Source organism: Eptesicus fuscus, chromosome 4, assembly GCF_027574615.1.
Source record: "Eptesicus fuscus isolate TK198812 chromosome 4, DD_ASM_mEF_20220401, whole genome shotgun sequence".
In the NCBI taxonomy this organism is placed as follows: domain Eukaryota; kingdom Metazoa; phylum Chordata; class Mammalia; order Chiroptera; family Vespertilionidae; genus Eptesicus; species Eptesicus fuscus.
The window spans coordinates 112,558,799-112,586,556 of NC_072476.1; the positions used below are offsets into that span (position 1 = coordinate 112,558,799).

Consider the following 27,758-nt stretch of genomic DNA (forward strand, 5'->3'; position numbering starts at 1 on the left):
CCTGTTCCATGCCTGTAGCGTGGCATGGACACCACCTCCTCGGGATTCAGCCCTCGAGGTGTGATCTGTGTTGTGATTAGCATTTCGTAGCCTCGTGGTTGCGTTTGCGCCAGCCTTGCCGCCGCCGTCAGCGAGGCCGTTGCGTGCAGGTGGCCGCCCCGAGTGCGTTTCCTGCCGGTGACATCAGCGAGCCAGCGCCCAGGGCACGGCCTGGGCGGGAGCCCTGGAGCCGCGCAGGGATAGTGTGGAGGGCGAGGGAGGGAGGCCGGCTGGAGGGACCACAGCCATTCTGCTCTGTTGCTGTGGGCGCCTGAGACCGGCTCTAACCTGCCGCTTCCTCCCTGTCCTGTCCCACCGCCGCCACAGCTGGCGGGATCGCTGGGTCTCTTTCCAGTCCTCCTCCTCCTCGTGTGGCCGCTGCTGGGCTTGCACCTGGAAGGATGGTCACCATCTTGGGGCGCCGTGGGCTCGGAGGGTCCCCGTCCAGCCGGCCGCTCCTGGCCCAGACCCAGCTCCCCGGAGGTGGCACGGCCAGGAGGCCCCTCGGAGGGAAAGGGCGTGCTTCTAGGAAAGGCCTCTCCCTGAGGAGGAGTTACTCAGAGCCCGTGCTGAAAGCGGGGATGTCTCAGCGATGACTGCTGGTACCGCCCACTCTCGTGAATTCCCCGCCTGCGTGCTGCCCGGAGCGGCCAGACGTGGGGGGCGGAGGGGGGGGCTGAGTCACCTCTGCACGTGGAGACACGGATGTGCTTAGACAAAGGGCCTCTGTCTGCCACAGAGACGGCTCCTGGCCCCCAGGCTCCTCCTGCTGCTAAATTAGGGTTCAGAGGAGGCCTCGCAGACCAGGGGTCAGGAGACTTGGTCATCAAGGCTGGGGGAGTCTGAGGGTTCAATGCAGCTCCTCTCGCTGCTCCGACACTCCCGGCGGCACTTCCCGAGCCTGCCTCTCCGCAGATGGCTCTGTCCTCACAGTGACCGCCGCGCTTCCCAGCATCCGTGCTGCGCGTAACGCGCAGGCTCAGCCCACAGATGCCTCGATCGCCTGTGCACGGCTCTGCTGGACGCGCAGCTTCTGGCGAGTTCCTGGGGGACCCCACTGGTCCGCATTTACACCTCCAGGCAGCGCTGCCTCTGGCGAGTGAGGGTCAGCGGGCATGTGAGGGTCAGGGGGCATGAGAGGGTCAGGGGGCATGAGAGGGTCAGCGGGCATGTGAGGGTCAGGGGGCATGTGAGGGTCAGGGGGCGTGTGAGGGTCGGGGCATGTGAGGGTCGGGGGCCACAGGAGCGTCAGTGAAGGGCATTGCCGCAGTGCTGCTGGCTTCCCCGTACCCCCCCCCCCCCCCCGCATGCCTGTGCTTGGCTCACAGGCTCAGCGCTCACCAGGTGACGTTGTGGTGCCGCCCGCCTCCTCCCCCTCCTTCCCCTCAGCCCTCTCCGGGGGGAGCACAGCCACCAGCACAGGGACTCACTGTGCAGCTGCCATCCCCTCCACCCTCCGACCCTTCTCTTTGTTAGAAACCACGGACCAGCCGGTGGCTCGGGCTGAGCGCGGACCTAGGAACCATGAGGTCACGTTGATTCCTCTCTCCCTCTCCCTTCCTCTCTGAAGTCAATAAAAATACAGTTGAAAACAACACAAAACAAACTGGACCAGAATGAAGGACAGGCCCCTTTCTCCGGTTAATCCTCACCTGAGGGTATTTGTTTTCCTTGATTTTCAGAGAGAGTGGAAAGGAGGGGGGAGAGAAACAGGGATGAGAGAGAGACACATCGATCGGGCGCCTCCCACATGCACCCCAACCAGGGCTGGGATTGAACCTACAACCCAGGTCCGTGCCCTTGACCAGAATGGGACCTGCAACCCTTCGGTGCCAGGGCCTATGCGCTGACCACTGAGCAACCAGCCAGGGCAGGACGGGCTCTTCTTTACCCCACGCACTGGTATGCGGCTCGACAGCGCTGAACGCCGAGGCCATGGCTTCGGGACGAGAACGCCGAGGCCATGGCTAAGTGGGGAGAGGTCCGGCCCACACGCGGCAGTGCCAGCCTCAGGCATGCCCATCCTCAACCACCACCACGTTGCCACTTCCTCCCTTGGGGAAACTGAGCTTTTCAAACTTCATAAATAATAGGTGCATAGCCTCACTGACAAGGAGGCAAGCAATAATCACAGCCCATTAAGAATACTTTAGGTACCAACATTTTATTTAACACATAATATTGATAAAGTTTTAAAGATGCAAAACCTGCCTCAGGATCACCATGTAGCTCTGGAGTGTGGAAGCTTTCATTCATCAATCATAGCCGTGGCCTCCGGCTCCGTCCTCCTCCCCGCTCTGTCCTCCTCCCGGCTCCCTCCCAGCTCCGTCCTCCTCCTGGCTCCATCCCGCTCCCAGCTCCCTCCTGGTTTCATCCTCCTCCCAGCTCCGTCCTCCCAGCTCCGTCCTCCTCCTGGCTCCGTCCTCCTCCCAGCTCCCTCCTGGCTTCATCCTCCTCCCAGCTCCGTCCTCCTCCCGGCTCTGTCCTCCTCCCAGCTCCATCCTCCTCCCGGCTCCGTCCTCTTCCTGGCTCCATCCTCCTCCTGTCTCCGTCCTCCTCCTGGCTCCATCCTCTGCCCAACTCCGTCCTCCCAGCTCCGTCCTCCTCCTGGCTCCGTCCTCGTTCCGTCGTCCTCCCAGCTCCGTCCTCCTCCCGGCTCCATCCTCTTCCCAGCTCCGTCCTCCTCCCGGCTCCGTCCTGGCTCCGTCCTCCTTCCCTCATCCTCCCAGCTCTGTCCTCCTCCCGGCTCCATCCTGGCTTCATCCTCCTCCCGGCTCCGTCCTCCTCCCGGCTCCCTCCCGGCTCCGTCCTCGGCTTGTGAGGGCACGTCTCTGGATGAGATGAGAAGCTGGAGACAGCGATGAGGCAGTGGAGACGCCGGTCCTCCCACAGAGAACGTTAAAGACGCGTTTCTTCCTCACTGACAATGGGACGTTGTTCCCTGTCGGTTTCAAACGCATTTCAATCAGCAAGGTGGCTGTTGCCAGAACAGCCTGTGTCTGAGGCAGGCGAGGCCCCGGCCCCCTGCTCCCGGGCGTTGCCACTGTTCCCATCGCGCTCCGCACGCTGCCCGGGCGCTCTCCATTAGTTTGTATCGGAGGCGGCTGCCTCTGTGGTTTTCTCCAGAAACGGCACGTGGTGGGAGGTCCCTCCAGCGGCCGCCTGGGTGGAGAACATGTTCCCTCCAAGGGCCTGGCAGCTGAGGTGCGGTTCCATTTTCTAGTACTGCTTCCTCACGGCGCAGCTGGGGCCGGAGGGCGGGCTTGGTACTGGTGGATCCCACAGACCAGGCACCGCCCTGAACACAGGCTCCTAGGGGAGTGGGAGATGCTGCAGGAGCCGCCGGGAGGACAGGTACACGGCCCCACGCCCTGGGGTGGCAGGCAGGGCGGGCCCGGGGCCGCGGCCACCTCCCTGTGGCGCTGGAGGAGGCAGGTGTCCAGAGGAGGTCAGCTGAGGTGGCTCTGGAGGATGGGTCACCTGCCAAGACTCGGCGAAGGACATTTAGGCAGAAGGAGCCCCCGGGCGGAACGTGGGGTGGGAGACACCCTGGTGCGTTGGGGAAGCGGTGAGCCGTGCGTTTGGCTGGGAACCGAGGCCGAGGCAGGGATGGGCTCAGCGCCACAGAGCTCACCCATTTCTCCCGGGAGTGTATTCTCCATGTCACAGGTGGAATGAACTGTGGACAGAATAGATGTGGACGGGGTGGATGGAGTGAGTATCAAGGGGCCTGTGTGATGACAGTCAAAGCGTAAAATGAAATAAGATTGAAAAAACAAAGGGCTCAGGACGCGTTTGTGCCTAGAACGAGGCTTGCTGAACCGACACGGAGCCAGCTGACTGACCGAGGACACTCGCTCTCGCCGCAGACGCGGGACCATGTGGGCCTGGGCGCTGTGGGCGCTCCCTCTGCTCTGCCCCGGCGGCCGGGCAGGTAGGTGGGCTGTGCGCTGTGCTGGGGGCGTGGGTCTCATTCCTTCTCTGGACAGGAACTGCCCATTGAGAGCAGAGGGGCCCTGGGCCCGGGCACAGGAGGGGCACCAGGGGGTTCGTGGGCCCTGCGTGGGGGGGCTGGGCCGTGTGCATGTGGATGTATGTGGACGCATGTGCCGACCTGGTAAGATGGCCTGTCATATTTTCCAAGGGACGGAGTGAGATTCTCCCATGGCCCCGGTGGGGAGAAAATGCCATACCACGCACTCACCACCCAACCCAGCGTCCGCTGTTTTCCTCCGAACGCCCGATGCTGGCCTGTTTCCCACCCACTGACGCACTGGGTGTGTGTGTCTGTGTGTGTTTCAGCTCTGCCGGCCAAGCCCGAGAACATTTCTTGCATCTACTACTACAGGGAGAATTTCACCTGCACCTGGAGCCCAGACACGGAAGCCGGTGACACGTGGTACAGGGTCAGGAGGACTTAGTACGTGCACGGTTGTGTGCCGGGAGGGGAGGAAGCGGGCTCGGGACGTCTGTGTTCTCGGGGACAGCTTCTGGGTGACCCCTGGGGCATCCAGCCGCAGGGTGCCGGTGTGGCTGCTTGAGCCCAGCTGACAGGATCAGACACGGCAGAGGTGGGGGGGCTGTGGTCTGGCTGACAGCTGTCCCCTTCACACACACGGAGGACAGATCTGTCTATTTCCTGTATTCAGCTGCATTCCTCCTCCTTCTAGAACGTGTGATAAAGCTTTCATTCTTCGGCCCAGGGATGGAGGGAGGGCGCCTTTTCCACCACCAACTCGCTGTGTGACCCTGTCATCAGCAACCACCAGGATGAAGTCAGGCTTTTCACTGCCTCACACTTCCCTTGTTCAAATTCTATTAGAAAAAATTATAAAATATATAATAAGAAAAGCGTAACATGCTAATTAGACCAGATAGCCGAACGACCTTCCAGACGTCCTTCCTGATGAGGCTGCCATAGTGGAGGCCGAGGCAGAGGTGGTTAAGGGCAATCAGGCAGGCAGGCAGGCGAGCACTTAGGGGCAATCAGACAGGCAGGTGAGCAGTTAGGAGCCAGAGGTCCCGGATCGCGAGAGGGTACAGGCCAGGCTGAGGGAACCACCCTTCACCCCCATGCACGAATTTCTTGCACTGGGCCTCTAGTGTTGTTATAATTCCCGCCCAAAGCCAGCTGGCTTAGTGAATGTGGACAGGGTTTCTGTGAAAATAGCGCATGAGACCCAGTGCGTCCTCCATGCTGCCGGGAGCCAGGAGGCCCCGCGGGACCTGTCACGGGTGGTCTGTCTGTTTTTTCCGCTTCAAAGCGAGCCTAGAGGTCCCAGCTTTATTCTGTTTGGTGTTTAAATGCAAGAGCTCATGTACCCTCCTTTTCTTCACTCCTTGTAACTGGTCACCGTGCGGCGAGGGGAGCCCACTGTGTTGTGCAGAAGAGGGGCCAGTGCCTGGCGGCCCTGTGTCGGCGGCGGTGGCAGCGTCACCGGGCCCAGCAGGGCCTGACAGGCGAGAGCAGGTCTTAGGCTCCGAGGGAGGCGCCTCCCTCAGACCAGCCGCCTTCCCAGCAGGAGAGCCTCGCACACAGTGGTAACCCAGGACGAGTTTCCAACAAAAGCTCACTGGACACTGGCATGTGCACGCCACGTACACCTTCACAGGCCGCAGAATCGTCGTCTTGCGCTCTCTCCCTGGCCGTTGAACCACGGGAAGCCGGTGCTTAGCCTGAGGGCCACGCAGGACCGGGGTGGGCTGCCTCTGACCTCCTGGCTGTGGTTCGCCGACCCCAGGAAAGGCCCGGTGACCAGGGTCCCCGTGACGTGCCGCCTCCCGTGCGCGCCGGTCCAGGCCCTCCTCTCCTGGCCTCAGCCTCCTCGGTCTCCTGCCGAACCCCGGAGCCACGTGGCTAGAGCTGCACCCCCGGGGCGGGGGTCCTGCCGATGTGTGTGCGGGCTTGTCAGGTTATAGCTGGGCAGGATTTCAGTGATCTGTCTCGGAAAATGTTTCAATGAGTTTTCTGAAAACAGTATATATACCTGTGGTAAAAAATTGATCTTAAAAACATAAAGAATATTTAAAAATCACCCCAAATTCCATCACCAAAGGTAACAATGTTAGCATTTTGATGAAGACCTTTCCAGATACCTCTGAGAATAGTTATGCAAATGCACACGTTGATCTAAATGTGATTATTTGGTAGATAATACGAATCCTGCTCTTTCTCGCCAGTAATAGAGTATGGGCAGCTTTCCGTGTGAATAAATGTAGGCGTATTAAAAGCTATCATTTTACATTCTAGTTATGTGTCTACCATCATTTATTTAACAAACCCTCTGAGTCTTTTCGGTTATGAAGCAGTTCTCCAGGTTGGAACCTGGGATCCTAGGGGCCCCATTCATCACTGTGACCCACAGGAAAGGCTCGTCGGGCCCAGAGAGGTCTCCGTGGCCTCAGCACCTCGGCAGCAGGGCGCAGAGAGCTGCATCTCTCCGTGGAGGGGAGGGAGGACTGGGGAGAGGGAGTAACACCCTCTGGTCTAAGTTCTCAAGAGAAACCCAGACTGAACCTAAGAAATACGCCCTTAACACATTAAGTCTGGCTAGGTTTCCACACTGCTGAACCAAACTCACATTGAACCGCTTTTTCCTTCAAAGCTCTTCCGGACATAAAAATGACACTTGTAATCCTACAAGCGAGACTCCCACTTCCTGCTCCTTCTTTCCTCCAATAACCATCCCGGACAGTTACACCATTCAAGTGGAGGCTCAGAATGCGGACGGGACCGTGGAGTCTGACGTGACACATTGGCCCTTAGTTACCATAGGTACGTGTTATTGGATATGTTCTCTGCTCTCTTCTCAGATACACTTCCCCCTTTTTTGTTTGTCCTCACCTGGGCTATTTTTTACCACTGACTTTTAGAGAGAGTGGAAGGGAAGGGGAGACACAGAAACATCGATATGGGAGAGACCCATCTATTGGTTGCCTCCCGCATGGGGCTGGGGATAGAGCCTGCAACTGAGGTACATGCCCTTGACCCAGAATTGTACCCGGGACCCTTCGGTCCATGGGCTGACGCTCTATCCACTGAGCCAAGCCAGCCAGGGCGAAGGGGACTTTTCCTTGATGGGTATGCATTTGGCTAATGCAAACCAAACCTCTGGCTGTTTCCAGAGCTCCAACCAGATCAGTTGAAGCGCTTTCTGTGGGGGGTGTGTTTGTTTTTCGGGTTTCTATGGGGGAACAAAACCTTGGGGAATTTCCTCGCCATCATTTTGCTGACATCTCTCAATATACATGGTTCTCTCTGAGCAGTTCTGAGGGTGAAGATTAATGACACGAATGACATGGTTCCTGGGTGACACAATTGTGCACAATAGGGTTGTGTCTAGGCCGACGGGAGGAGCCTGGTTTCATGGGAAGGGTGGGGACTTTGGAGTGGGTGCAAGTGAATTTCAGCTTGGCTTCCCAGGAGAACGTTAACCTTCCAAACCCCAGTTTTACCTCCTTAACAGTGAGTCTAGCACGTGTGAGGTGGTTAGAGGAGTTGACGCCATGATGATGGAGCTGCAACTAGTGGAGCTTTTTGGAAAGCAAGTGGCAGGTGTGGAAGCCACGGACAAATGTTCACACCTTTTACTGGTCCCTCTGCCCTGAGGGGCCTCAGGAAACCACGAGACCAGACAGAGATGCAGCGGCCCCCCTCATTCACTCACTTAACAAAACCCGCGCCTCCTGGGCCAGGTGTTAATGCGGCTTTGTGCCCGCCCAGCTCCGCTCTGGGGAGCCTTCGGGAACACTGAATGCAGTGATTGAGACAAGGGCAGACAAGTTCTGCTCACCCATGAGAGGGAACATCCTGAAGCTTGGAAATAATGGTGTTTTGAAGACTTTGTAATGAGAGAGGGCGCATATGCTGATTGCATAATTTTATTTAAAAAGAGGAAGCCTCGCTCTAGCTGGTTGCTCAGTGGTTAGGACGGCGGACTAGGAGGCGGCGGGCTCGATTCCTGGTCAAGGGCATGTACCTGGTTTGCAGATTCAGTCCCTGACCCTGTTGAGGCCCAAGCAGGAGGCAACCAATCAATGTGTCTTTCTCTCTCTCTCTCTTCCCCCTTCCCACCCTTCCTCTCTCTCTCAAAATCAGTGGAAAAGATATCCTCACTCCTCAGGTGAGGATTTAAAAATGAAAGAGAAAGGCTTTATTTAGCACAATATTAATTTTGTTTGAAAAATATGCAAAGAGTTACATACACTGAGTGGCCAGATTATTATGATCTCTGTACGCATAATAATCTGGCCACTCAGTGTATATCCTATATAATCCTATATAATAAAAGGCTAATATGCAAATTGTCCCCTTGACCAGGAGTTCGACCAGCAGACAGGCCGGCCAACCGCCCATGTCCCCTCCCCTGGCCAGGCTGGCCGGACCCCACCCATGCACGAATTCATGCACCAGGCCTTGTATATATACACTGAGTGGCCAGATTATTATGCGTTCAGAGATCATCATAATCTGGCCACTCAGTGTAGAAAAAAGCCTGAAAAGATACCTGTGTGTTAATAATGGTTATCTCTGGTTGATGGCATTATGGATCATTTAATGTTTTTCTTTGTGTGTTTCTATACTTAGATTTTTTTGAATGAGCATATGTTACTTAATAACCAGAAAAAAATAACACATTTTCAAAGAGAAAGACTTGGGGCGAGAATGTTTGTGGTGCTCAGAGGCGAGGGGAGGGGAGGAGCTTCCTACAGGCACTCCTCCATCCTGGCGCTGGGGAGAGGCGGGCAGGGGCGTGGCCGTGGCGGGCCCGCCCACTGTCCAGCCCCAGGGCCTCTTCTCTCCGTTCTGCTCCTCAGGCCTGACCCCTCAGGAAAGGCTGATTTACAGACAGACCACAGGGGTGTGTGCTCCCTCCTCGGACACTTCTTCCTCCCCATTTCCCATTGCACCTGCACCCAGCCCAGCACAGAATACGCACCAGCATTTCCCTCTGGGTGTAGTTTCTTCAGTTTGGGGTAGATGTTATGAGCACGTTCTGATCTGCAAATATGTGATTTTTATTTTCAGTAAAAATGGAACCACCGGTGATTTACAGTGTGACACCAGTTTTGGGCATCAAACGGATGCTTCAGATACAATGGGCCAAGCCCGAGCTGGCCCCCGCCTCTTCCGAGTTAAAATGCCGGCTTCGGTTCAGGACAGCGAACAGCACCCCCTGGGTGAGTCATGTGCGGGGTGTTCCGACCGGGCCGGAGCGGGGCTGCCTGACGCTGGCGTCAAGCTGGACGTGCTCTCCTCTGCACTGGACGTGGAGACAGCGCAGCGCGCCCTCCGCCCGCCTTTCCGGGGGGAGCGTTTCACCGCAGGCGCCTGCGTCCTGAGCACACGGGCGCGAGGAGGACCTTCCTTTTGCATCCACCTGGGGCGTCTCGCTGTGTCGGCTGCCGGAGAGGCTGGGCGTGGCTCGTTCCTTTTCCATGTTACGAAGCTCTGATATAAAATACACATTTCGCAAAGCGAACGGAACATCATAAGCATTTAACAGACTGTCGTTGTCAGCTTAACACCGTGAGCTCCTTAATGGTCGTTAGCTCCCGAGAGCTGCTCATGATGTTCGTGGTCAGAACTTCTCTGCTTTTCAGTATGGTTTCAGTCTGTATTCCTGAACGAGTCCATTCATTTAGTACTTGGTTTGTCTCTCTCGTTACTGTGCCTTTAAGACTCACGGTGTCATGTGATGCTGGCGCTCCTACTTTTCACCTCTCTGGGCACAGTAGCCTGAGGGCTGGGATTCGTACACCCACCTTACTGAGGTTGCTTAGCCTTTCGTGTGATTATTGCCGTGTGGAGCCCTTCTCTTCGAATTGATTTTTTAAGCCTTTGGCCACCTTCTTCTCTTGGGAGGCCTGATTGTCTGAACCGCGTGTGTTCTGCGTATGGCTTGTATTTCTGTTTCACAAACATCTCTTGCTGCGCGGCCTGACTGTCCCCTCTGGGCAGTGACTGGGAGCAGAACTGTTGACTCTGGGAGGCCAGATCCCCGCAGCCTCTCCTTCCGACCAGTGCCTCGGCGTCCGGAGATACCCTCGCATCTCCGTCCGGCAGTCTGGAATTAGAGCAACTGCTTTGTGAATACCTTACTTTATTAGCTCTCAGCTGCCAGTCGATTAAACCAGTTAAATCTGTAAAACTTTTCCCCCACAAGATCTGCTAAGACGCCTGTGCTGCCTTATAACGCGTTCTCTTCCTCCCGCTGGGAGCCGGATAGGTTGTTGGAAACAAACCTGGTGAAGCTGATGTTTGGGCTGGAGTCCTGCCTGGTGGAGCTGCGGGAGTTTGGGGTGTAAGCCTATGTGGGGGCTGATTGATCCCGACCAGGGCAGAGGCACGGACCACACGGCACCGACAGCCTTTCCCTCGGTCCCGGCTCAGAAGGGCAGGTGCCCGGGGTGCCTTCGGCAGAGCCCTCAGCACGTCGCCCGGGAACCCGCAGGCAGGCCGAGCGCGGCCAGGGGCCTGCAGCGCAGGAGGAGACATTCCAAAGATTTAAAAAACAAATATTATAGATTTTAAAAGCTTAAAAAGCAAAACAGAACTTATTAGACTTCCCTGCATGAGCTTATGGAAGATTACTGTTTTAGTTTGGTTTACTTGTAGATGGCCTCCTGCTGAAGGCCAGTCTGGCTCCAGCTGGGCCCCATCACAGGGCGGCGGGGGCTCCTGGCCCTGGCCCACGGCCATCGCTAAGCTTGTGAGGAGGTTCCGGTGGCTAAGCAGGCGGGGAGCAGCCCCGTTCGGGGGCAGCAGGTGGAGTCTGGGAGCCAGGCACCTGGGCCTCCTTTCGGGCCTCAGCTCAAACCCTGACGGCGCCTCCTGTTTGGGCGCGAATGGTCCCGGCCTGCGGGGAGGTTCATTTGTGGACATCGCATGTGGTAAAGGGTAGGATTCGAGATCTAACGCCACTAGTTCTGTAAGCTAAGAGAGGGTCGGAGTGAAGAGAGAAATGGAAAGATAACTGGTCTCCACCAGCTCAAGGTCGTCTCTGCCTTGTAGATGGAAGTCAGCTTCGAAAAAGAAAAAGGGATCGAGAGAAACCACACCTACAACCTCACGGGGCTGCAGGCCTTCACGGAGTACGAGGTGGCGCTGCGCTGTGCGGCCCGGGAGTCCGCCTTCTGGAGTGGCTGGAGCCCAGTGCGCAGCGGGGCCACCGAGGAGGAAGGCAAGTGCCCCGACCCCCTCGGCCCCCTCTACCTGCTCGGGGTGGGTGGTCGGGAACCAGGGAGCCCCAGTCCTGGAGCCAGGGTGTCTGGGCCTTTCCTCTCTGCAGGGTCTCCCCGTCACAGGCTAAGCTGGGCCCCAGGGCGTCAGCCACCGCAGCAGCTTTCTGTCCCGAAGGCAGGAACCCAGCACAGTGGGTTCTCTGGGGAGGTCCCCCGTAGAGAGCGGTGTAATACTTCACAGCCTCCTGTGACAACTTAAAGGCCACACTGTGGACCCCGGAGCTCCTGCTCACAATGGAAAGGCAGGGCTGACGAAGGCGGGGAAAGGCGCCCTTCGGGACAGGAGGGAGGAGAAAGGCCCGCTGGCTGAGGTGCGATCCCTGGGACCCGCTGGAGGCGTGGGCTCACCGTGAGCCCCAGCCTGGCTCGAGGGGCCTGGGCAGGACACCTGTCCCGGAGCCTCAGTGCCTGACCGCCCCTTTCCGCATGGAATGCCACTGTGAGATGGAGTTGGTCGAGGCAGGTACTTTTCTGTGATAGTTCAGCGAGTACGTGAAATCATGTGTTTAGCCCACAATGCCATCCAGCAATGCCAGACTTCCGGTTATCATGTGATCCTCCTGGAGGCCCTAGGAAATGTGCAGACCCCCGTTTGGAGGTGAGGGGCTGAGCTGCAGAGAGGCTGACAGGCTGCTCAGAGGCCCTGAGGTGTGCTGTTCTCTGTAAATCAGGAGCCTGCGGGCCTGACCCCAGCCAGCAGCCAGCAAGCGTGTGATGAATGAAGGCGTTTCCTGGGGCGGCTCTGACAAGTCCCCGAGTTTCACGGGGCTGGAGTCCCAGCCAGGTCAGGGCAGTTTCCCTGGAGACAGGACTGATTGGAGGTGTCCTCAGGGTGGTTTCCATGGAGACAGGACGGAAGTCCGGGTGTCCTTGGGGTGGTTTCCTTGTCCCCGCTTGCCGCACTGTGGGGCCGGCAGTCCGGAGACCAGGTTCCCTCGGGGTCTTGTCTGCACAGCCTGCCTCCTCCCATAGCTGTCATGCTCCCGTGACCTCCTGGCCTGTGTGGCTCGGCCTCCCGTTAGCGCATCGCGTCTGGCCTGTCTCTGGTGTCCGCTTCAGCCGCGGGCTGACGGCCAGGATCCAGACTCAGCCTGGCCGCCGGTCGGGCTGCAGCCATCGCTGTGGGTGAGGACCGCCAGCTGGCGCTCCTGGTCTGGCCCTGGCTCATGCAGTCGGCACGCACCCGCCACGTGGCCACGGGGAGCCCGTGCCTTTGTTTTCCCGCGCACCTCCACCCCGAAACCCCACTCTCCCACTTCTCCTCCACAAGCCATGTGCATTTCAAACCTCTTGTAATTGTTTGGGATATCTAAGTGGAAGCACTACCTGTTTCCTTGTGGATTTCAACATGCGTGCTCAGGCATTTACCCGCGTGTAAGCAGGTGCATATCTCCTGCGTGACACGTGACATATTCCACTCGGCTTCACTGCTATGAGCTCATGGCCCAGGCGGTGCTCCTCCTCCCACTGTCCTCACAGAGACAGAGTGGGCACAGCCAGCGGCTGGGCCGGTCTCCCAGGAGCTGGGCCGTGATCCCGTGGAAGGAGCTAGAACTGTTCGGCTTCACGTGTGACCTCATCTGCATTCCACTGCGATGCGTCTACCAGCCCTGCCGGGTGATCCCCGACGCCCGAGGTCGTGATGGAACTGAAGACAGAGCAGCCAGGCCGGGTCTTGGCAGGCGAGGGCGGTGGGCTGGTTCCAGCCGGTCTGCAGGCGCGGAGACCGAGCGCCTCCAGAGTCAGCCCTGTGCAGGCTGTGAGGGCGGGACCCCCCGGCCCCCCCCCCCCCCCCCCCCCGGCTGGGAGCACTGGGCTCCGTCGCCCACTGGCAGCCTCTCCGTTCCCGTGTGGAGTCAGGCATCCCGGCGGGCGGCAGCAGACACTGAGACGTGAGGCACATCATCTGAACTGAGCTGAGCCGTGTGTTCTGTTCCAAGGGGGTTGGTTGCACCTTCTCTCTGAGCTCACAGGAAGTCATCAGAACGAGCGCCGTGTCCTGTTTTCCTTGGGCTGATTCCAGTCCTGCAGCCACGCCGTTCCCACCTCACTGGTCCTGGCAGCACTGATCCTGCTGTCTCCCCAAGCACTGGCTTCCATGGCCCCGAAACCTAACCCTCCCCTTCCCGCCCCTCCCCCTTTACTCCCCTCCCCTCCCCTCCCTTCCCCTGTGCTGAGCCTGTCTGTTCCCTGCAGCTCCCCTGGGCCTGGATCTGTGGAGAGTGCTGGGACCCGCTCGGGAGAACGGGAGCCGCCCCGTGAGGCTGCTGTGGAAGGTGAGTGCTCTGGGGTCTTCAGTCTCCGTTTGTTTATCACCTGGGTCTCTTCCACCAGAAGCGGTGATTCTTGAACTTTGACCTCCTGAATTTCCTGCCCAAGAGGCTTTATGATGCCCCAGATCTCCCAGTGGTTTCCCAGCTCAGAGCCTGTAGGTCACCTTATAGGGTTAGGGTTAGGGTTAGGGATAGTGTTGCAGGTAGGGCTAGGGCTAGGGTTAGGGTTAGGGATAGTGTTGCAGGTAGGGCTAGGGCTAGGGTTAGGGTTAGGGATAGTGTTACAGGTAGGGCTAGGGTTAGGGTTAGGGATAGTGTTACAGGTAGGGCTAGGGCTAGGGTTAGGGTTAGGGTTAGGGATAGGGATAGTGTTACAGGTAGGGCTAGGGTTAGGGTTAGGGTTAGGGATAGTGTTACAGGTAGGGCTAGGGTTAGGGTTAGGGTTAGGGATAGTGTTACAGGTAGGGCTAGGGTTAGGGTTAGGGATAGTGTTACAGGTAGGGCTAGGGCTAGGGTTAGGGTTAGGGTTAGGGATAGGGATAGTGTTACAGGTAGGGCTAGGGTTAGGGTTAGGGTTAGGGATAGTGTTACAGGTAGGGCTAGGGCTAGGGCTAGGGTTAGGGTTAGGGATAGTGTTACAGGTAGGGCTAGGGTTAGCGTCACCTTGCAGGTCCTGGGTGTGCATCCAGGCCCTGGCCCTCTGTCCTTCGTGTGGAACATGGACGTCGGGACGGTGCAGAGGGCAAGCGCAGAGGCAGGTCTCTGGTGGGGCCTTGTGGGCCACCTGCAGGCAGAGGCAGAGCAGGTTAAGGCTGGAAGGAAGCTGGGCCTGTCACCCAGGACTCAGGACTGAGAGGGCAGCCCCTCGAGCTGGGTGCCTGGGTGCCGGGGGTGGAGAGAGGCAGGGCCTTCCAGGCAAGGGGTGACCCACGGCCAGGACAGCCCTGGTGGCTCTGGGTTTAGCGCATGTTCTGTCCGTGTGGGATGGCGGGAGACACAGCGACAGGAAACGGCCGCTGCTTGCTCGGCCTCCGCACCCTCCAGCCTCTGGGCACGAGGCCCCGTTAACGCTGACGCCAAGGGCCCAGCACCTCCCTCTCTGGCCCCGGAAGGTGGGAGGTCGCGGTGTGGGTGCTGCTCGCCCCAGGAGGGTACCTGCCTGCGTGTTGTTTACACAAGAGCTGACGTCACCCCGCTCCCCTCACCATCTGTCACCGGCTCAGGGCCTTTCCTTTGTTGTTTTTGGCAATAAACTAGGTTTCCCGTGCTCAGAAGGCCTTGGAGAGAGCACTCAGCTACCGGGTCTGGTTCTTTCCGGAAAACACCACCAACCTCACGGAGACCGTGACCACCCACCCGCAGCTGGAGCTGACGCTGGGCGCCGAGGCCTATCGGGTGTCGGTGGTGGCCTATAACTCGCTGGGCCAGAGTCCGGCCGCCACCCTGCGGATCCCGGCCGCCGCCGAGGAGGGTGAGTCCAGCGTCACCTCCTGACGAGATGCCGCCGGCCAGGGGGCCAGGGGGCCAGGGGGCCGCCTGCCGCTGGAGGCTGCCTCTCCGTCAGGATGACAGCGGAGGAGAGGCCTCGAGGTTCTGGTGGGAGGAGCGGCGTCTGCTGATCATTGAGCCCCTGGAGGTCGCGTCCTTGGGGCGCAGCCTGTGGTGAGAGTCAGACTCATCAATCACGTGACACACAGGCCCAGGCCACGCGTTCCACATGCAACTTGTTGTGTCCGAGCGTGGACGCTGGCCGAGCCCTGCATGTGGGCACAGCGCCACGTGTGTGCTGTGACCGGTGCTCTCCCGAGACCCTCCGCGTCCTGGGCACTGACCTTGTGCGCGCCCGCCTCGCTGTGCTCGCTCCTGTGTTCCCTTCGCCTCCATTGACGACCGCGTGGGTGCCAGAGCCTCACCGTGGAGGCTGAGGGCTGTGAGCCGGGTGGAGAGGGGAGGGAGCCCCCGGATTGGGGGGTGGACTCTGGCTCAGCGCTCCTGCCCCGCCCGCCTCGTCCAGGCTCCATGTCCTTCTCATTCCACTGGCTCTTCCTCAGAGGGACCCGTCGGGTGGGCAGCACCCGGCCCTGCCCCCCACCAGCAGCTGGGTGGGTCCTCGGCGCCACGTGGGAGGGTGGAGCAGAGGCTGCTGGGCTCACAGCCCCGGTGCGGCCGGGAAGTAGCAGGAGCCACACCCCTGGCCCCACCAAACCCCTCCCCTCCCCCCAGCTGCAGCGCCAGAGCTTTGGGGTTTGTGACGGGGAGTACCCCTCTCCTGCTCCTTCAGGACTGGGCTCTGGTTTTGAAGGCCCTGGTGGGTGGTGGGTGGTGAGGCGGGGACGGGGTTGCCAGGCGCACCTGCGGGCGGTCTCCCTCTGGTGCTCACAGCACTTTCAATAGACAGAGTGAACTCTGACCCCTCCGGCCTGGGCTGGAGTGAACTCTGACCCCTCCGGCCTGGGCTGGAAGCCAGAGCTCAGCTTCTCTGTGAGAGGGTCCTCGTGGCCTGTTCCCGGCAGCGTGTCCCGCGTGGCGGGCAGCAAGCGCGGCCAGTTCCCGGGCGGCACCAGGTGCTTTGGATGCGTGTCTTTCTGGGGCAGACGCAGGTCTCCCCGGGAGGCGGGTCCGAGGCGGGTGTGTGAGGCCAGCCTGGGCAGTGGGCACCCGAAGCCCTGGTGGGATTTCGGGTCACCACCCCCAGCTTGGAGCCCAGGCGGGCCTGGCACCCACCCTCAGAGGCTCGCTCTGGCCGCGGCTGGCGTCCCTGTGCCTGGAGGGGCCGGGCACCTGTGAAGGCGAGTCCTCGTCTCAGCGCCGCAGCGAGAGGCGTTTGGGAGAAAGGGGAAGAGCAGAGGCACGTGGCCATCGAGGTGGGCGAGGAAAGGGACAGTGAGGGGTGAGGCACCACCACGGGGTCTGCGGTGGAGGCCCTGAGCCCCGGCTGCCCACGGGCCGGGTGCGAGCGGCGCTGAGGCAGCGGGTGCGCGTGGAGGCGGCGGCGGGGTGGCGGCAGCGGCTACGGGAACGCATTCGGAGGCTGGTCTGCCCCTCTGCCCACAGCGTTCCCGGGCATCGACGCCGTGCAGGCCCGTCTCTCGCAGGACCGGCTGGTGGTGGCGTGGCAGAGCTCCGCTCCGCACGCGGACTCATGGATGGTGGAGTGGCTCCCGGATCTGGACTCCGAGCCCCCCACCCTGTCCTGGGAGGCGGTGACCGGGGCCAGGAACTGGACGATCCGGCAAGGTAGCCCGGCCGCACGCCCTTCGCGGAGAGGCCTCCTGCTCACTGTCCGCGTCCTTCGCGGAGGCTCGGCGGGAGCGTGGTGCCAGCACTTGGCGGGCTGGGCCGCACTTCTCGGCTTTCCCAGCACCGCTGCTCGGGCGCCAGGGGTCAGACCAGGCCTGGGCACATCAGACAGCTCTTCCCAGACCCCCCGACCGTGTGGTGGCCCCAGACTTGGTCCATCTGTCCGACCGGGCCCCTTCGGTGTGGCCCCTGTCAGCGGCCCCTTCCCAGGGGATTGGTGCCGGGAAGGCCTGCCCTTCAGGGCGGCCCCTGAGCCGTGTGGGACATGAGTGAGGCCGGAGCCGCCCATCCCATCAGCCCGAACTTCTCATACTTAACCGTCCCGCAGGGAGCCCTCCACCTGCCGGGACGCAGGCCGAGAACCGGGCCCAGGGCGTCGGCGTGCGCAGGGCGCGGGGTCAGCACCTGAGCCACAGCTGGGCCGTGGGGGGGCCTGTCTCACTTCTCCTTCCGGGGTGCCGTCGTTTCGTCAGAGGGTGCAGCTTTCGTTCTAAGAATTAATTTTAAAATGTTAGGACAGGAATAGATGCTAGGCCCTCCGCCCTAACTTCCCCATTTTCCAGATGTGGACACGAGAGGACTAGGAGAGCTTGTGTGAGTCTTAGGCCGTAACTCCCAGGCTGGCATTCTTTCTCTACGCCACGCCCTGCATGTAATGCTCTCTTCCTCTCCTTTTACAGATGAATTAACCCCCCTCCAGTGCTATAACATCTCCGTGTATCCAATGTGGCAAGACCGTGTGGGCAAGCCGTACTCTGTCCAGGCCTATGCCAAGGAAGGCGGTGTGTGGGGGGGGCCTTGGGGGGGGGGGGCACTGGGGCCCGTCCAGCCGCAGCCGGTTTCAGAGCAGCAAGGAGAGGGAAAGAGAAACATCAGTGATGAGAGAGAATCATGGATCCGCTGCCTCCTGCACACCCCTCTCTGGGGATGGAGTCTGAACCTGGGCCTGTGCCCTGACGGGGAATCGAGCCGTGACCTCCTGGTTCATAGGTCGATGCTCAGCCACTGAGCCATGTGGGCGGGCTGACATTATCTTTAATTGTGTAGCAATAAGCAAGGGTCTTACCGGCAAACCTCTCAGATGTTGTTTTGTCTTTCTGGAAGTTAACATCTCCCAGATCCCACGTGGGAATCTACCCCGGCCCTCCCAGTAGCCATGGAGCGGGCTCGTCGCTGTCTGGTACAGGCGAGGACGATGGGAGACGGAGGGCTGGGTGTCAGATTGGAGTGAGGCCCATGAGAAAGTCCCTTTCCCTCATTTCAGACAATGAGTCCAGAGAACAATCCTCCCAGAGGGGCCGATTCATCACCCGCCCCCCCCCCCCCCCCCCGCGTGGGTCTGAGGCTGGGCAGAGCCCCGCAGGGCGGGCGCTGTGGGGCTGGCTGGGTGCTCACAGTCTCTCCCTTCTCGTCAAGTCCCGTCAGCAGGTCCCGTGACCAAGGCGGAGGGCATCGGCGTGAAGACTGTCACCATCACGTGGGAAGAGATTCCCAAACATCAGAGAAACGGTTTCATCCGCAGCTACACCATTTTCTACCAAGCCGAGGGCGGGGAGGCATTCGGTGAGGGGGCTCCAGCCACGTCGAAAACCCCAGGACCCCTCCCCTGGGGTGGGGGGCTGCAACCTCCCCACGTCCCTCAGCTCCCTGGGCCCTCTGCAAACGGGGGCTGGTGCCCCCCCCCCCCCCGGTGGAGGGTTTGGAATCGGTGAGAGGGGTGTCAGTCCCTGCAGGTCTGTGGGAACCGGGGTTAATCCGGTTGCTGGTCCGGCTCGGAGGGGCACTCCTGGCAGCTCCAGGCCGCATTCCCGCCGGCTGCGGGTGCGGCGCGGGCAGACCCAGGGCTGGTGCTCAGCTCCCAGGCGGATCCTTCACGCGGCGCCGCCTGTCCCCGCTGAGGCGCACTTCTGGAGCCCACCTGCCTGCCGACACCCTGCCTGCGGGCGCGGCCCGGGTCCCTGTGGAGGCGGATTGTCGTGATGAACGCACCGCCTCACCGCTGGGAAGTGCACGACCACGGCACCGGGCACGTGGCGAGGTCCTACCTGTCTGCGTCCACGCAGAAAGCTGCGTCCATCAACCAGTCCCTTCCTGCCGCCTCTTCCCCGTCCCGGCACCCGCAGCACCGCTCCGTCTCTCGCATGGAAGTGGTCACAGACTGCGTGCCTGCTGGGTCTCGCTGCTCCCACTCACCATCGTGTCTCCCGAGTGGGCCCCTGGGGGAGGCGCTAGTCCTGTCCCCTTATCGCTGAGGGCCACTCGGGGTGACAGCCCCCGCTTGCTCACCCCTCCTGGATGCACGGGGCTGTGTCCGCCTCTTGGCCTGGCGGCTGGGACGGTGCGCTGTGAACAGGCCTGACGGGGTGCTGGGGGCGTCTGTGTGCAGACACCGGTGAGAGCCCCTGCTTTGAACTCCGGGACAGAGCCCGGGAGAGGCTCCGGGGCCGGCGGTGCCTCTAGCTGAGCTCAGCGCAGAACCCCCAGGCTTCCCGCCGAGGCCTCACAGCGCAGCCTCGAACGAGGACTCGTCCCCCACACCTCACCCCCGGCTGTGGGCTGCTTAGAGGCCATGGCCGCCCTTAGCGGGACAAGCGCCGTCTGAAGGTGGCTTCGAGCGGCATTGTCCTCAGAACTGACGATGTGGGGCAGCATGGCGTGTGCTTAGCCTTTTGCGTATCTTCCCAGCAGAAAGTCTGCAATCCCCTCGCCCATTTTTACGTTGTCTTTCTGTTACTGAGTTGTGAAAGGTTTTAACTATATTCTGGGTACACGTTCCTTATCACACACCTGCTTACAAATATGCTTCCCGCTCTGTGGCTGCCTTTTCGCTCGGACAGAAGCTTTTACTGTTGGTGAAGTCCAGCAGAGTCTTTCTCCTGCTGCCGGTGTGCGTGGAGTCAGACCGCCTCCCCAGGCCTCCTAGGCGTTCCGTCATCGGGCCCTTGGTCGCCTCGATAAGCTCGCCTTGAGGGGAAGCGGGGTGGGGCGTGAGCTGCCAGCCTGGTTCCAATGTTCTTACTCAGTCGGACCCGGCTGTGTGTTTCCTTCAGCCAAGACGGTCGGCGCCAGCGCCCTGCGGTGTGGCCTGGAGTCCTTGAGGCGAAAGACCTCTTACTCCGTCCGGGTCATGGCCAGCACCAGCGCCGGGGGGGTCAACGGCACCAGGATCAACTTCAAGACGCTGTCAATCAGTGAGTAGCCCTCCTGACCCGCACGTCCCAGCCATGGGAGGTGGCCTTGCCCAGGCAGGGTGTCCCTGGGAGGGCGGGCACAGGGAGAAAAGTCACCTGCTCAGGCACAGGGGCTCCTGGAGGGCCTGCAGCGAGGAGAGGAGGGAGGGAGGGCAAACCGAGCTGAATTCAGAGAGACTGGCCATTGGCTCCTTGCTCGTGGGTGGCCCCAAATCACCTTGAGGAGGAGGTTCACGTTCATGCCAATTTCACTCTCAGCCCTGAACCAGCTGTCACTCAAGGCCATCCCCTCCGTGTCAGAGGTTACTGCGTGGCGGGGCCTCAGGGAGGTCTTGGTGGAGCAGGAAGGGACTCGCCCTCATCATTTTGGAGCTTTTTAAGCAGAAAAGTACATCACATGTTCCACTTATCAGCTTTCCCATTAGAAAGAGGAAGCAAGAACAACCTGATGGATACAACGAAGATACCAAATGCAATGTGGCTTCCTAAGCTGGTTGTGAGAAATGGTCACGAGACACAGAAGATGGGACGAGGAGGAGCTGAGGGAAGAGGCGGGTGGGAGAATGGAAATCCGTTCACGTTGCCAAGTCCCGGCCGAGAGGTGGGATGTAGGGATGCAGTGACACGGTGTGAAGGAACGAGCGGCTTGTCTAGGACAGGGAAGGAAGGAAGGCCGTTTGCTCGCAGCTGCTGGGGCTGCTGTACGGGGCCGAAAGCCTCCTGCTCGGCCCCTTCCAAAAGGCTGGGAACAGCCTCCCATCTGGAAGGTGTGGGTGTAGAATGTGTCTTTGCTGAGAAAACATGTTCTGCTTTTATGGACCAGCGTTGCCTTTTTGGAGTTCGTCCTCAAATTGCTCTTTGCCATCTTTTAAAACCGTGTTGTGTTTTCAGCTCAGGCTGTGTTAGCTCATGGCGTTGTCTGCAGGGTCTCACGGGGGCAGGAGCCCGCCTCAGCCTGGGCGCTTCTGGGGCTTGGTCTGCAGAGGACGGGCGCCCGGCTTCTGTCCCCGAGCCCCAGGTGGGTCCCAGGTGGCCGCCAGAGTGCAGACCCCAGGCCCTGCCTGCTGCCCACCCGCGGCTTCTGTTGTTTCCAGTGAAATCCAGACTCCTGCCCTGGCGGTCGTCCGCACCTGCCCCGCCTCCCCCTCTGCTTCCCGCTGCTGCTCCAGCCGGAGCCCACCTCACCTCTCAGGAGTCCTGTGACTGTCGGACTCGCCCCGGGACGTGCCCGCGGGCAGGGCGTGGGGTTCTCGTTGCCTTGGTTTTCTTCCCGGAGCAGTGTTTGCTCCACCAGCAGCCACCGGAACGAAGCTGGAGGCGGGGCCCTGACCGCAGTGCCGTCCACACTGCTCAGGGAGAGCCGACGGGGAGCCGCAACGGTCAAGGTTTCTTTTCCCATCGCGGGAACGGACAGGAAGCAGGAAGGAGTGTGTCGCTGAGCTTCTGGGAGAGAGTTACTCTGATTTTTACCGAGAAAGGGGGAGCGCGCCGGGCTGACTCTGTCCTCCCGCAGGTGTCCTGGAGATCTGCCTCGTGGCCGCGCTGGGCGGGGGCGGGATGCTCATCCTCAGCGTCCTGGCCGCGGCCTGTGGCCTCCAGAAGCCCAAGTGAGTGTGGGAGCCAGGCTGCCGGCCCCGAGGCGGCGCCACGCGTTCCCCTGGCACACGCCCGCTGCGCCCTCACGCCCCGCCCCGGGCTCAGCAGGGCTCTGAGCCCACAAGCGGACCGTCCCCCACGGCCCCGTGCCCAGGCCCTTCCGAGGCCGGCCCCCAGTGTGAGCAGCCACAGGCCTCGTCTGACAAGGCACAGCTGCTCTCCCAGGCAGAGCCAGGAGCGGGGAACCCCTGCACCCCAGAGTTAGGGCGCTGGCCAGCCGTGTGCTGGGCACAGAGGGCTCCTGGCTGGCGGGTGGAGCTGAGGGCTGGCACCAACAGGGAAGGAAGCTGTCTTCAGGGCGGTGCTGCTGCCCCCAGAGAGCCTCCTATCTCCCAGCAGCTGGCAGTCACGGTCCCACCAACGTCAGCCGCAGCCCCTTCCCCCCTCCCCCCCCGTCCCCCCCCTCCCCCGGGGCAGGTCGTAACCAGGGCTCCAGTGCAGACTCCTGTCTGACAAGTCCCGGCCCTGCTGTGGCCTCGGACCCGCCCTGAGACTCCCTGGGCCTTAGCACTGCTCTCCCCAGACATCACCTCAGAGAAGGCCCTGGGGGAGTGGGGGTGGGGCGACGCGCTGTGAGGGGCAGGTCTCTTCCCCCAGGTCCCCGCGTGACTTGCATTTCACCCCCATGCGGCTTCGCTTCCCCAGTCTGAGCCGGATCGGGGCTGCCCTTCTGTCCCAGGAGCCACGCAGCTCCCAGGATCCCCCACCCCCCCCCACCCCCGCGCCTCACCTGAGGCTTCCCGAACTCAGCCCATGTGGAAATCCCTTCTCCCAGGTTGAAGCACCTGTGTTGGCCGGAAGTCCCCAACCCTGCCGAGAGCAGCTTGGCCGCATGGCGAGGCAGGGGCCTCAAGGTGAGCGCGTGTCTGTCCGGAAGCCGCCACGGAGCAGCCAGCAGCAGGCGGGGAGCCGGGCTGGCCGAGCTTCATGGGGTTCCCGCAGCGACCAAGGGCAGGGACTCCCAGGAGCTCCCAGGGCGGCTGGGGTGGCAGCCAGCCTTCCCAGAACCCTCTGACATCATTCTTTGGATGAAGAACAGGGCGTCGGCGGGGTCTCGGGGACCCAGAGTGCTGGGCCCGCCGCTAAGTGGGGAGCAGGAGCCGCTGTTGGGGCGTGGGGGAGACAGCGCGGGCCCCGGAGGCCCGCGGGAGGCCGTCCTCCTGGGCGGGGAAGGTGTAATCGCTTTGGAACTGGCAGGGGCTTCCCCGTGAATGGCTCACACATAGAAACCGCCTTTCTCGTACGTTTTCACTGGAAAACGGTTCTGAAAGTGTTAAGGCTGAATTTCTTCAGTAAAAATAAGCCAAATCAGATACAACCTTCACATCCTCACCATCGAACGCTTGTCTCCAGCAGTTGTTGTGCAGGAGTTTAATATCAGCCTCTGTGGCCAACGCAGACGTGTCCGTTTACCATGGGCATCTACTGTGGGCATTGGACACATTATTTTTACTGAGTTATTTTAGTTCTTGTTTTGATTTCTGTCTTCCCCTCCTTTAGCATGACCCTGTTTATTTCCCTACTTATTAAAAGTTACCAGGAGAGTTCATAGGCAATGCTGCCTGGTACCTAAATGCTTCTCTAAGAATCTGTAGGTCCGGCCTCTACGGCAAACACCTGTCTTTGGCTGCATGGCAGGTGCCAGGCCGGGGGCTGGGGGCTGGGCCCTGGCCATGCACAGGTGACGGATGACCTCGTCCCTGCAGGGGCCACCTTGCGTTTCAGGTGATGTGGGACCAGCCATTGGTTTGTAATCATGGTTTTTCATGTGAGAGCGTTCGGTGGTGCTCTCCTTGAAGCTGTGGGTGTGCACAGGATTGTGGGAAATAGCCTGGAAGTGTCTGGAAGGGGGAGTTGTTGGAAGGCAGTGTGTTCTTCTCAGGAAAGGGGCCAGGCTGTTATGGACGGGCACGTGGAGGTGAGGGGCTCCGCGCTGGTCTCTGGGAGGAACGTGGAGACATGGGCATGGGGTGTCCCAGGCCCATTGAGCTTTGGGTGACTCATCTTTAGCCCCCAAATGACCCCTGGGGGTGCCCCCTCTCTTTTCCAGGATAAGCCGAACCTGAAGGAGGGTGATGATGTGAGCACAGAGGACGGCATTCTCAAGCCCCATGCTGCCCCCAGTGACCTCATTGACAAGTTGGCAGTGAACTTCGGGAATTTCCAGGAAGAGGTTTCCGCAGAGGAAGCGGGAAAGGGCCAGGAAAACATTCTGGGAGGGGACAAGAATGAGTACGTGACCTCCCCCTTCAGGCCTTACTGTTTGCTGGAGCCACTCACTGAAGCTGAGGCTCTGCCCACTGCAACCGAGGCCCCATCCACTGCAGCCGAGGCCCCTCCCACTGCAGCCGAGGCCCCTCCCACTGCAGCCGAGGCCCCACCCACTGCAGCCGAGGCCCCACCCACTGTAGCCGAGGCCCCACCCACTGCAGCCGAGGCCCCTCCCACTGCAGTCGAGGCCCCTCCCACTGCATCTAAGATTTCTCCCACTGCAGCTGAGGTCCCGCCCATGGCAGCTGAGGCTCCTCCCACTTCATCCAAAGCCCCTCCCACTGCAGCCGAGGCCCCTCCCACTGCATCTAAGATTTCTCCCACTGCAGCCGAGGTTCCACCCATGGCAGCTGAGGCTCCTCCCACTGTGGCCGAGGTCCCGCCCATGGCAGCTGAGGCTCCTCCCACTTCATCCAAGGCTCCGCCCACTGTGGCCGAGGCTCCGCCCAGAGAGCCCCAGAGCCTGTGCTCTGGCAGCCAGGAGGGCACCAGCCCAGAGGCTGAGGAGCAACTTGTCCCTTCTGCCCAGCGTCCAGGGCCCGCCAGCGCCTGCGAGGAGGAGGGGGCGCCCAACCCGTATCTGAAAAACTCGGTGACCACCAGGGAGTTTCTCGTGTCTGAGGAACTTCCAGACCAAACCAAGAGAGCCACCTAGAGGCCGCCTGCCGGTCCCTCTGCGTCGGCGGCGACCTGCAGAGGCGGCATCCCAGCCGGGCGTCTTTGCACCCATCTGCTCGCGTTAGAGGACGTTTCCCCTGCCTCTGAGTGCGAGCGGCGCAGAGGTGACCCCAGAAGGAGAAGGGGTGACAGAAGCCCAGCACTTTGCCCAGGTGAAGCCCTGTCGTTCCTTTTGCTCCGAGAAGAAGCTCCTGCTGAGGCCGGGACAGCCTGGCTTGGAGGGCATTCCCGTGTCTGGCCTTTCCTGGGAATGGTCAGGGCCACAGCCTGGGGGCCACTCCTCAGCGTCCAGACACATTTCCCGTGGCCAGGGCAGTGGTCTCGGTGGCACCTGGGCAGGCGGATGGGAGGGAGGGTCTCCATCCCCCAGCCTCCCCGGGGCCCCGGCCGCCCCTCTGCCTCGGCCTGAGTCTCACCGATGTCGGTCCCGCAGCATGTCCCCCCGATGTGGCCAGGCTCCCCGTCACCGTGAAGCTCCAGGGCCGCAGCACCCCACAGCCTCTCCCGTGGCCCACAGGCCCGGGGCTGCCCGATCACGGCGATTCCTGGGCACGGGCTCCCGACGGGGCCAGCAGGTCTGCCCGTCTCCAGGCCGCCGCCCAGCGGACATGGTTCCGGGACCCCTCTGCCCCTCCGTCTTGCCCCGAAGCCTACGGTAGAAAGACACCCACACTTCAGAGGCTTTGCCCTGAACCTCCACTAACGGCGCCGGGCACGCGGCCGGACACGCCCTCGGGGCCTCTGCCCAGGACAGCTGCTGCCTAGCATCTGCTGCCTCCACAGCGGCCCGTGCCCAGTGGAGCCCGGAGCTCGAACCCCTGACAGTGAGGGGCCCTGAGCCTCTGTGCGGGCGGCAGGGGTCAGCTCCCTGACCGGGGACTGGGCTGGCGCTGGGCTGGACTGCGACCGGACAGCAGATGTGGCTGCCATGTGGCCGGAGGCGCAGTGAGCTTGGTGGGTGCGGCCGAGGGGCCGGCGGCATGTCCTCCCAGGAGGGGGTCAGTGCCGAGGGCGGGACCGCCCGGCTACCGCTCGGCTGTGCAGACGCTTCGTCACGTTCCTGTCACTGACAGTTCTGGCCCAAGGCCCCGGTGTTGGCAGTGACACAGCCGGGGGGCTCCCCGGCACTCGGTCCGTGACGCAGGCCTGTGTTCTGGGCCGATTCTGAGGGGTCAGGGAGAGGCTGGCGTGTGTGCCAGGTGCTGTCTGCCCAGGGCTGGTGTCGGCCGTGCTGGGCCCCGCCTGCCCTGGGAGTCACCGGCCACTCCCCGCAGCACAGGCCGGAGGGCTGCCGTCCCAGCGCACTCCTCACTCCTGCTAGCGTCTGAGCGCCCCGCAGTCTCCTCCCGGCTCCCAGGACAGAGCGCTGGTCAGCAGGGAGGGGCCAGGCAGGCACTGGGACCCTCCCACGGTTCTGGGGCCAGAAAGGGACCAAGCAGAGGGTACCCCGACTCCGGGCTGTGGTGGGCTCTCCCCTGACCCCCACCCCCACAGTGTGACTAGGGCACTTCTGCGAACCCCTGCCCCCCCAAGTTCCAGGTGCCCTTTGCACCCCGCCTTTCGATTGTAACCTCGGGGGGGGGGGTCCAGCCTGGTGCCCACACTTCTCTCTTTCCTGGGCATCTTTGCTGGGGACCTCCAGCTGGGGACGCCTCACGTTCGGTGTGCGGGGCTGGGAGGGCGTGCCTGGAGGGAAGGGGGAGGGTGCGTGGAGGGGTCCTCCCAGCTTGTCCGTCTACCCCATGAGGCTCTCAGAGCTGAAATCTAAGAAGTTGACAGCTGGGCAGAGAGAGGGGTTCCAGGGCCTGTGAGTGGGTTACCTCTGCTGTTCCCCAATCTCTGCTGCAGCCTCCGCCTGGCCCTCCTGGCCCTCTCCCTCTCCCTCTCCCCCTCCCCCTCCCCCTCGTGGCTTCTGTCTTTGTGACGCCTCCTTTTCTTCTTGTCTCTTTCCCCCCTTCCTCTTCTTCCATCAGCTCCCTCTGAGCTTCCCCAGGCACTGGCTGCCTGGGGGCTGGGACACGGGCGTCCGGTTCGGGAAGGCTGGCCGGGCAGCGTCAGGGTCGGCGTGACCACCGGTCAGAGGGCGGTTTTCCCAGGAACCACAGGAACTCGCTCCCCGGCTGCGCCCAGCTGTTGGGAGCCGAGTCCCAGGACACAGGCCGCTGTAACCTTCCTGTCCTGGACGGGGCACAGACTGGCCCGTCCCAGCGCTCAGGCGGCCTCTGTGGAGACACTGGGGACGCAGGTCACTGACCACCGTCCGGGCCTGGGCCTGCAGACAGCTGGGGCCCTGCGGTGGCTTTGCCCAATCCCGGGAGCGGTCAGGATGCAGGAGGCATCTGCGTGGAACGGGACGTCCTCGGGTTTCTCAGAGGCAGCAGCTGCGGGCAGTGAGGGCGGGGGCGAGGGGGGGTCTGCATGTCTGCCTGGGGCCTTCCTGGCCCCCGCCTCCGAGCTGCTGCCGGGTGCGGTGGGGGGGGGGGAAGCTGCATATTCCATTCGTGGCTGGCGGTTTCTCGTGTCCGTGCCTCCCCCCGTATCTGGGGTCCTGCTCAGGTAGCCACTCCCCACACCCACCTTGCTGGGAGCCCCTGTGGTCACCTGTGAACCGCCGTGCCCCCTAATAAACTCAGAAACGTGCGCTAGTTTGTCTCAAACGAGATAGCTGGTTTCGGGGGGAAGGGCTCCGAGGGCCGGGCGCAGGGCGCCGTGCTCGGCCGGCGTTTACAGGGTGGTTTGCGGCCTGTGAAGTGGCAGCGTCCCCGATGCGTGTTAACTGTCCTGTGGAAACGTCCATAGCGACGGGGCTAGTGCTAACCGAGTGTGTGTGTTGGCTGTGCCGCGAGGGGTGGGGAGGACGCGGGTGACGAAGGTCGCTGGTCCTCGCTCCCCGCCACTCGGGCTGGGCCCGGGTCCGAGGGCGTTCCTCAGAAGCAGGCTGCCCCGCCTGCATTGCAGGAGCCCGGCTCAGCCCCCACCCGGCCCGGCCGTTCGCGTGAGGTGCGGGGCCAGGAGGGGGCCTGTGACGCACTCAGAAAGGCACTTGGGTGTGACCCCCACAACGAGGGGCGGGTTCCTGCTCAGACGCCGGAAAGGAGACTCCGGG

The 27,758-nt window shown here is 61.5% G+C and overlaps 1 protein-coding gene across 1 annotated transcript; it reads left to right on the plus strand.

Annotated features, from left to right (window-relative positions):
• The first annotated feature begins 3,918 nt into the window (after positions 1–3,918).
• On the plus strand, positions 3,919–24,629 carry IL31RA (interleukin 31 receptor A). The gene is made up of 15 exons (XM_008160143.3): positions 3,919–3,973; positions 4,342–4,459; positions 6,645–6,814; positions 9,068–9,219; positions 11,054–11,222; positions 13,480–13,559; positions 14,814–15,027; positions 16,611–16,793; positions 17,537–17,638; positions 18,273–18,419; positions 19,907–20,047; positions 21,561–21,654; positions 22,479–22,557; positions 23,754–23,987; positions 24,393–24,629. Exons 1-15 carry the CDS (start codon positions 3,919–3,921, stop codon positions 24,627–24,629), a joined length of 2,175 nt encoding a protein of 724 aa, XP_008158365.2.
• The last annotated feature ends 3,129 nt before the right edge of the window (positions 24,630–27,758 follow it).

What these genes read in the sequence shown, in the direction of transcription:
- IL31RA (XM_008160143.3), top strand. Translation starts at nt 3,919, where the DNA reads ATGTGGGCCTGGGCGCTGTGGGCGCTCCCTCTGCTCTGCCCCGGCGGC. An exon ending in GAACTGGACGATCCGGCAAG is followed by an intron (nt 16,794 to 17,536) that starts GTAGCCCGGCCG and finishes CTCCTTTTACAG; the next exon opens with ATGAATTAACCCCCCTCCAG. An exon ending in GGCGAGGCAGGGGCCTCAAG is followed by an intron (nt 22,558 to 23,753) that starts GTGAGCGCGTGT and finishes TCTCTTTTCCAG; the next exon opens with GATAAGCCGAACCTGAAGGA.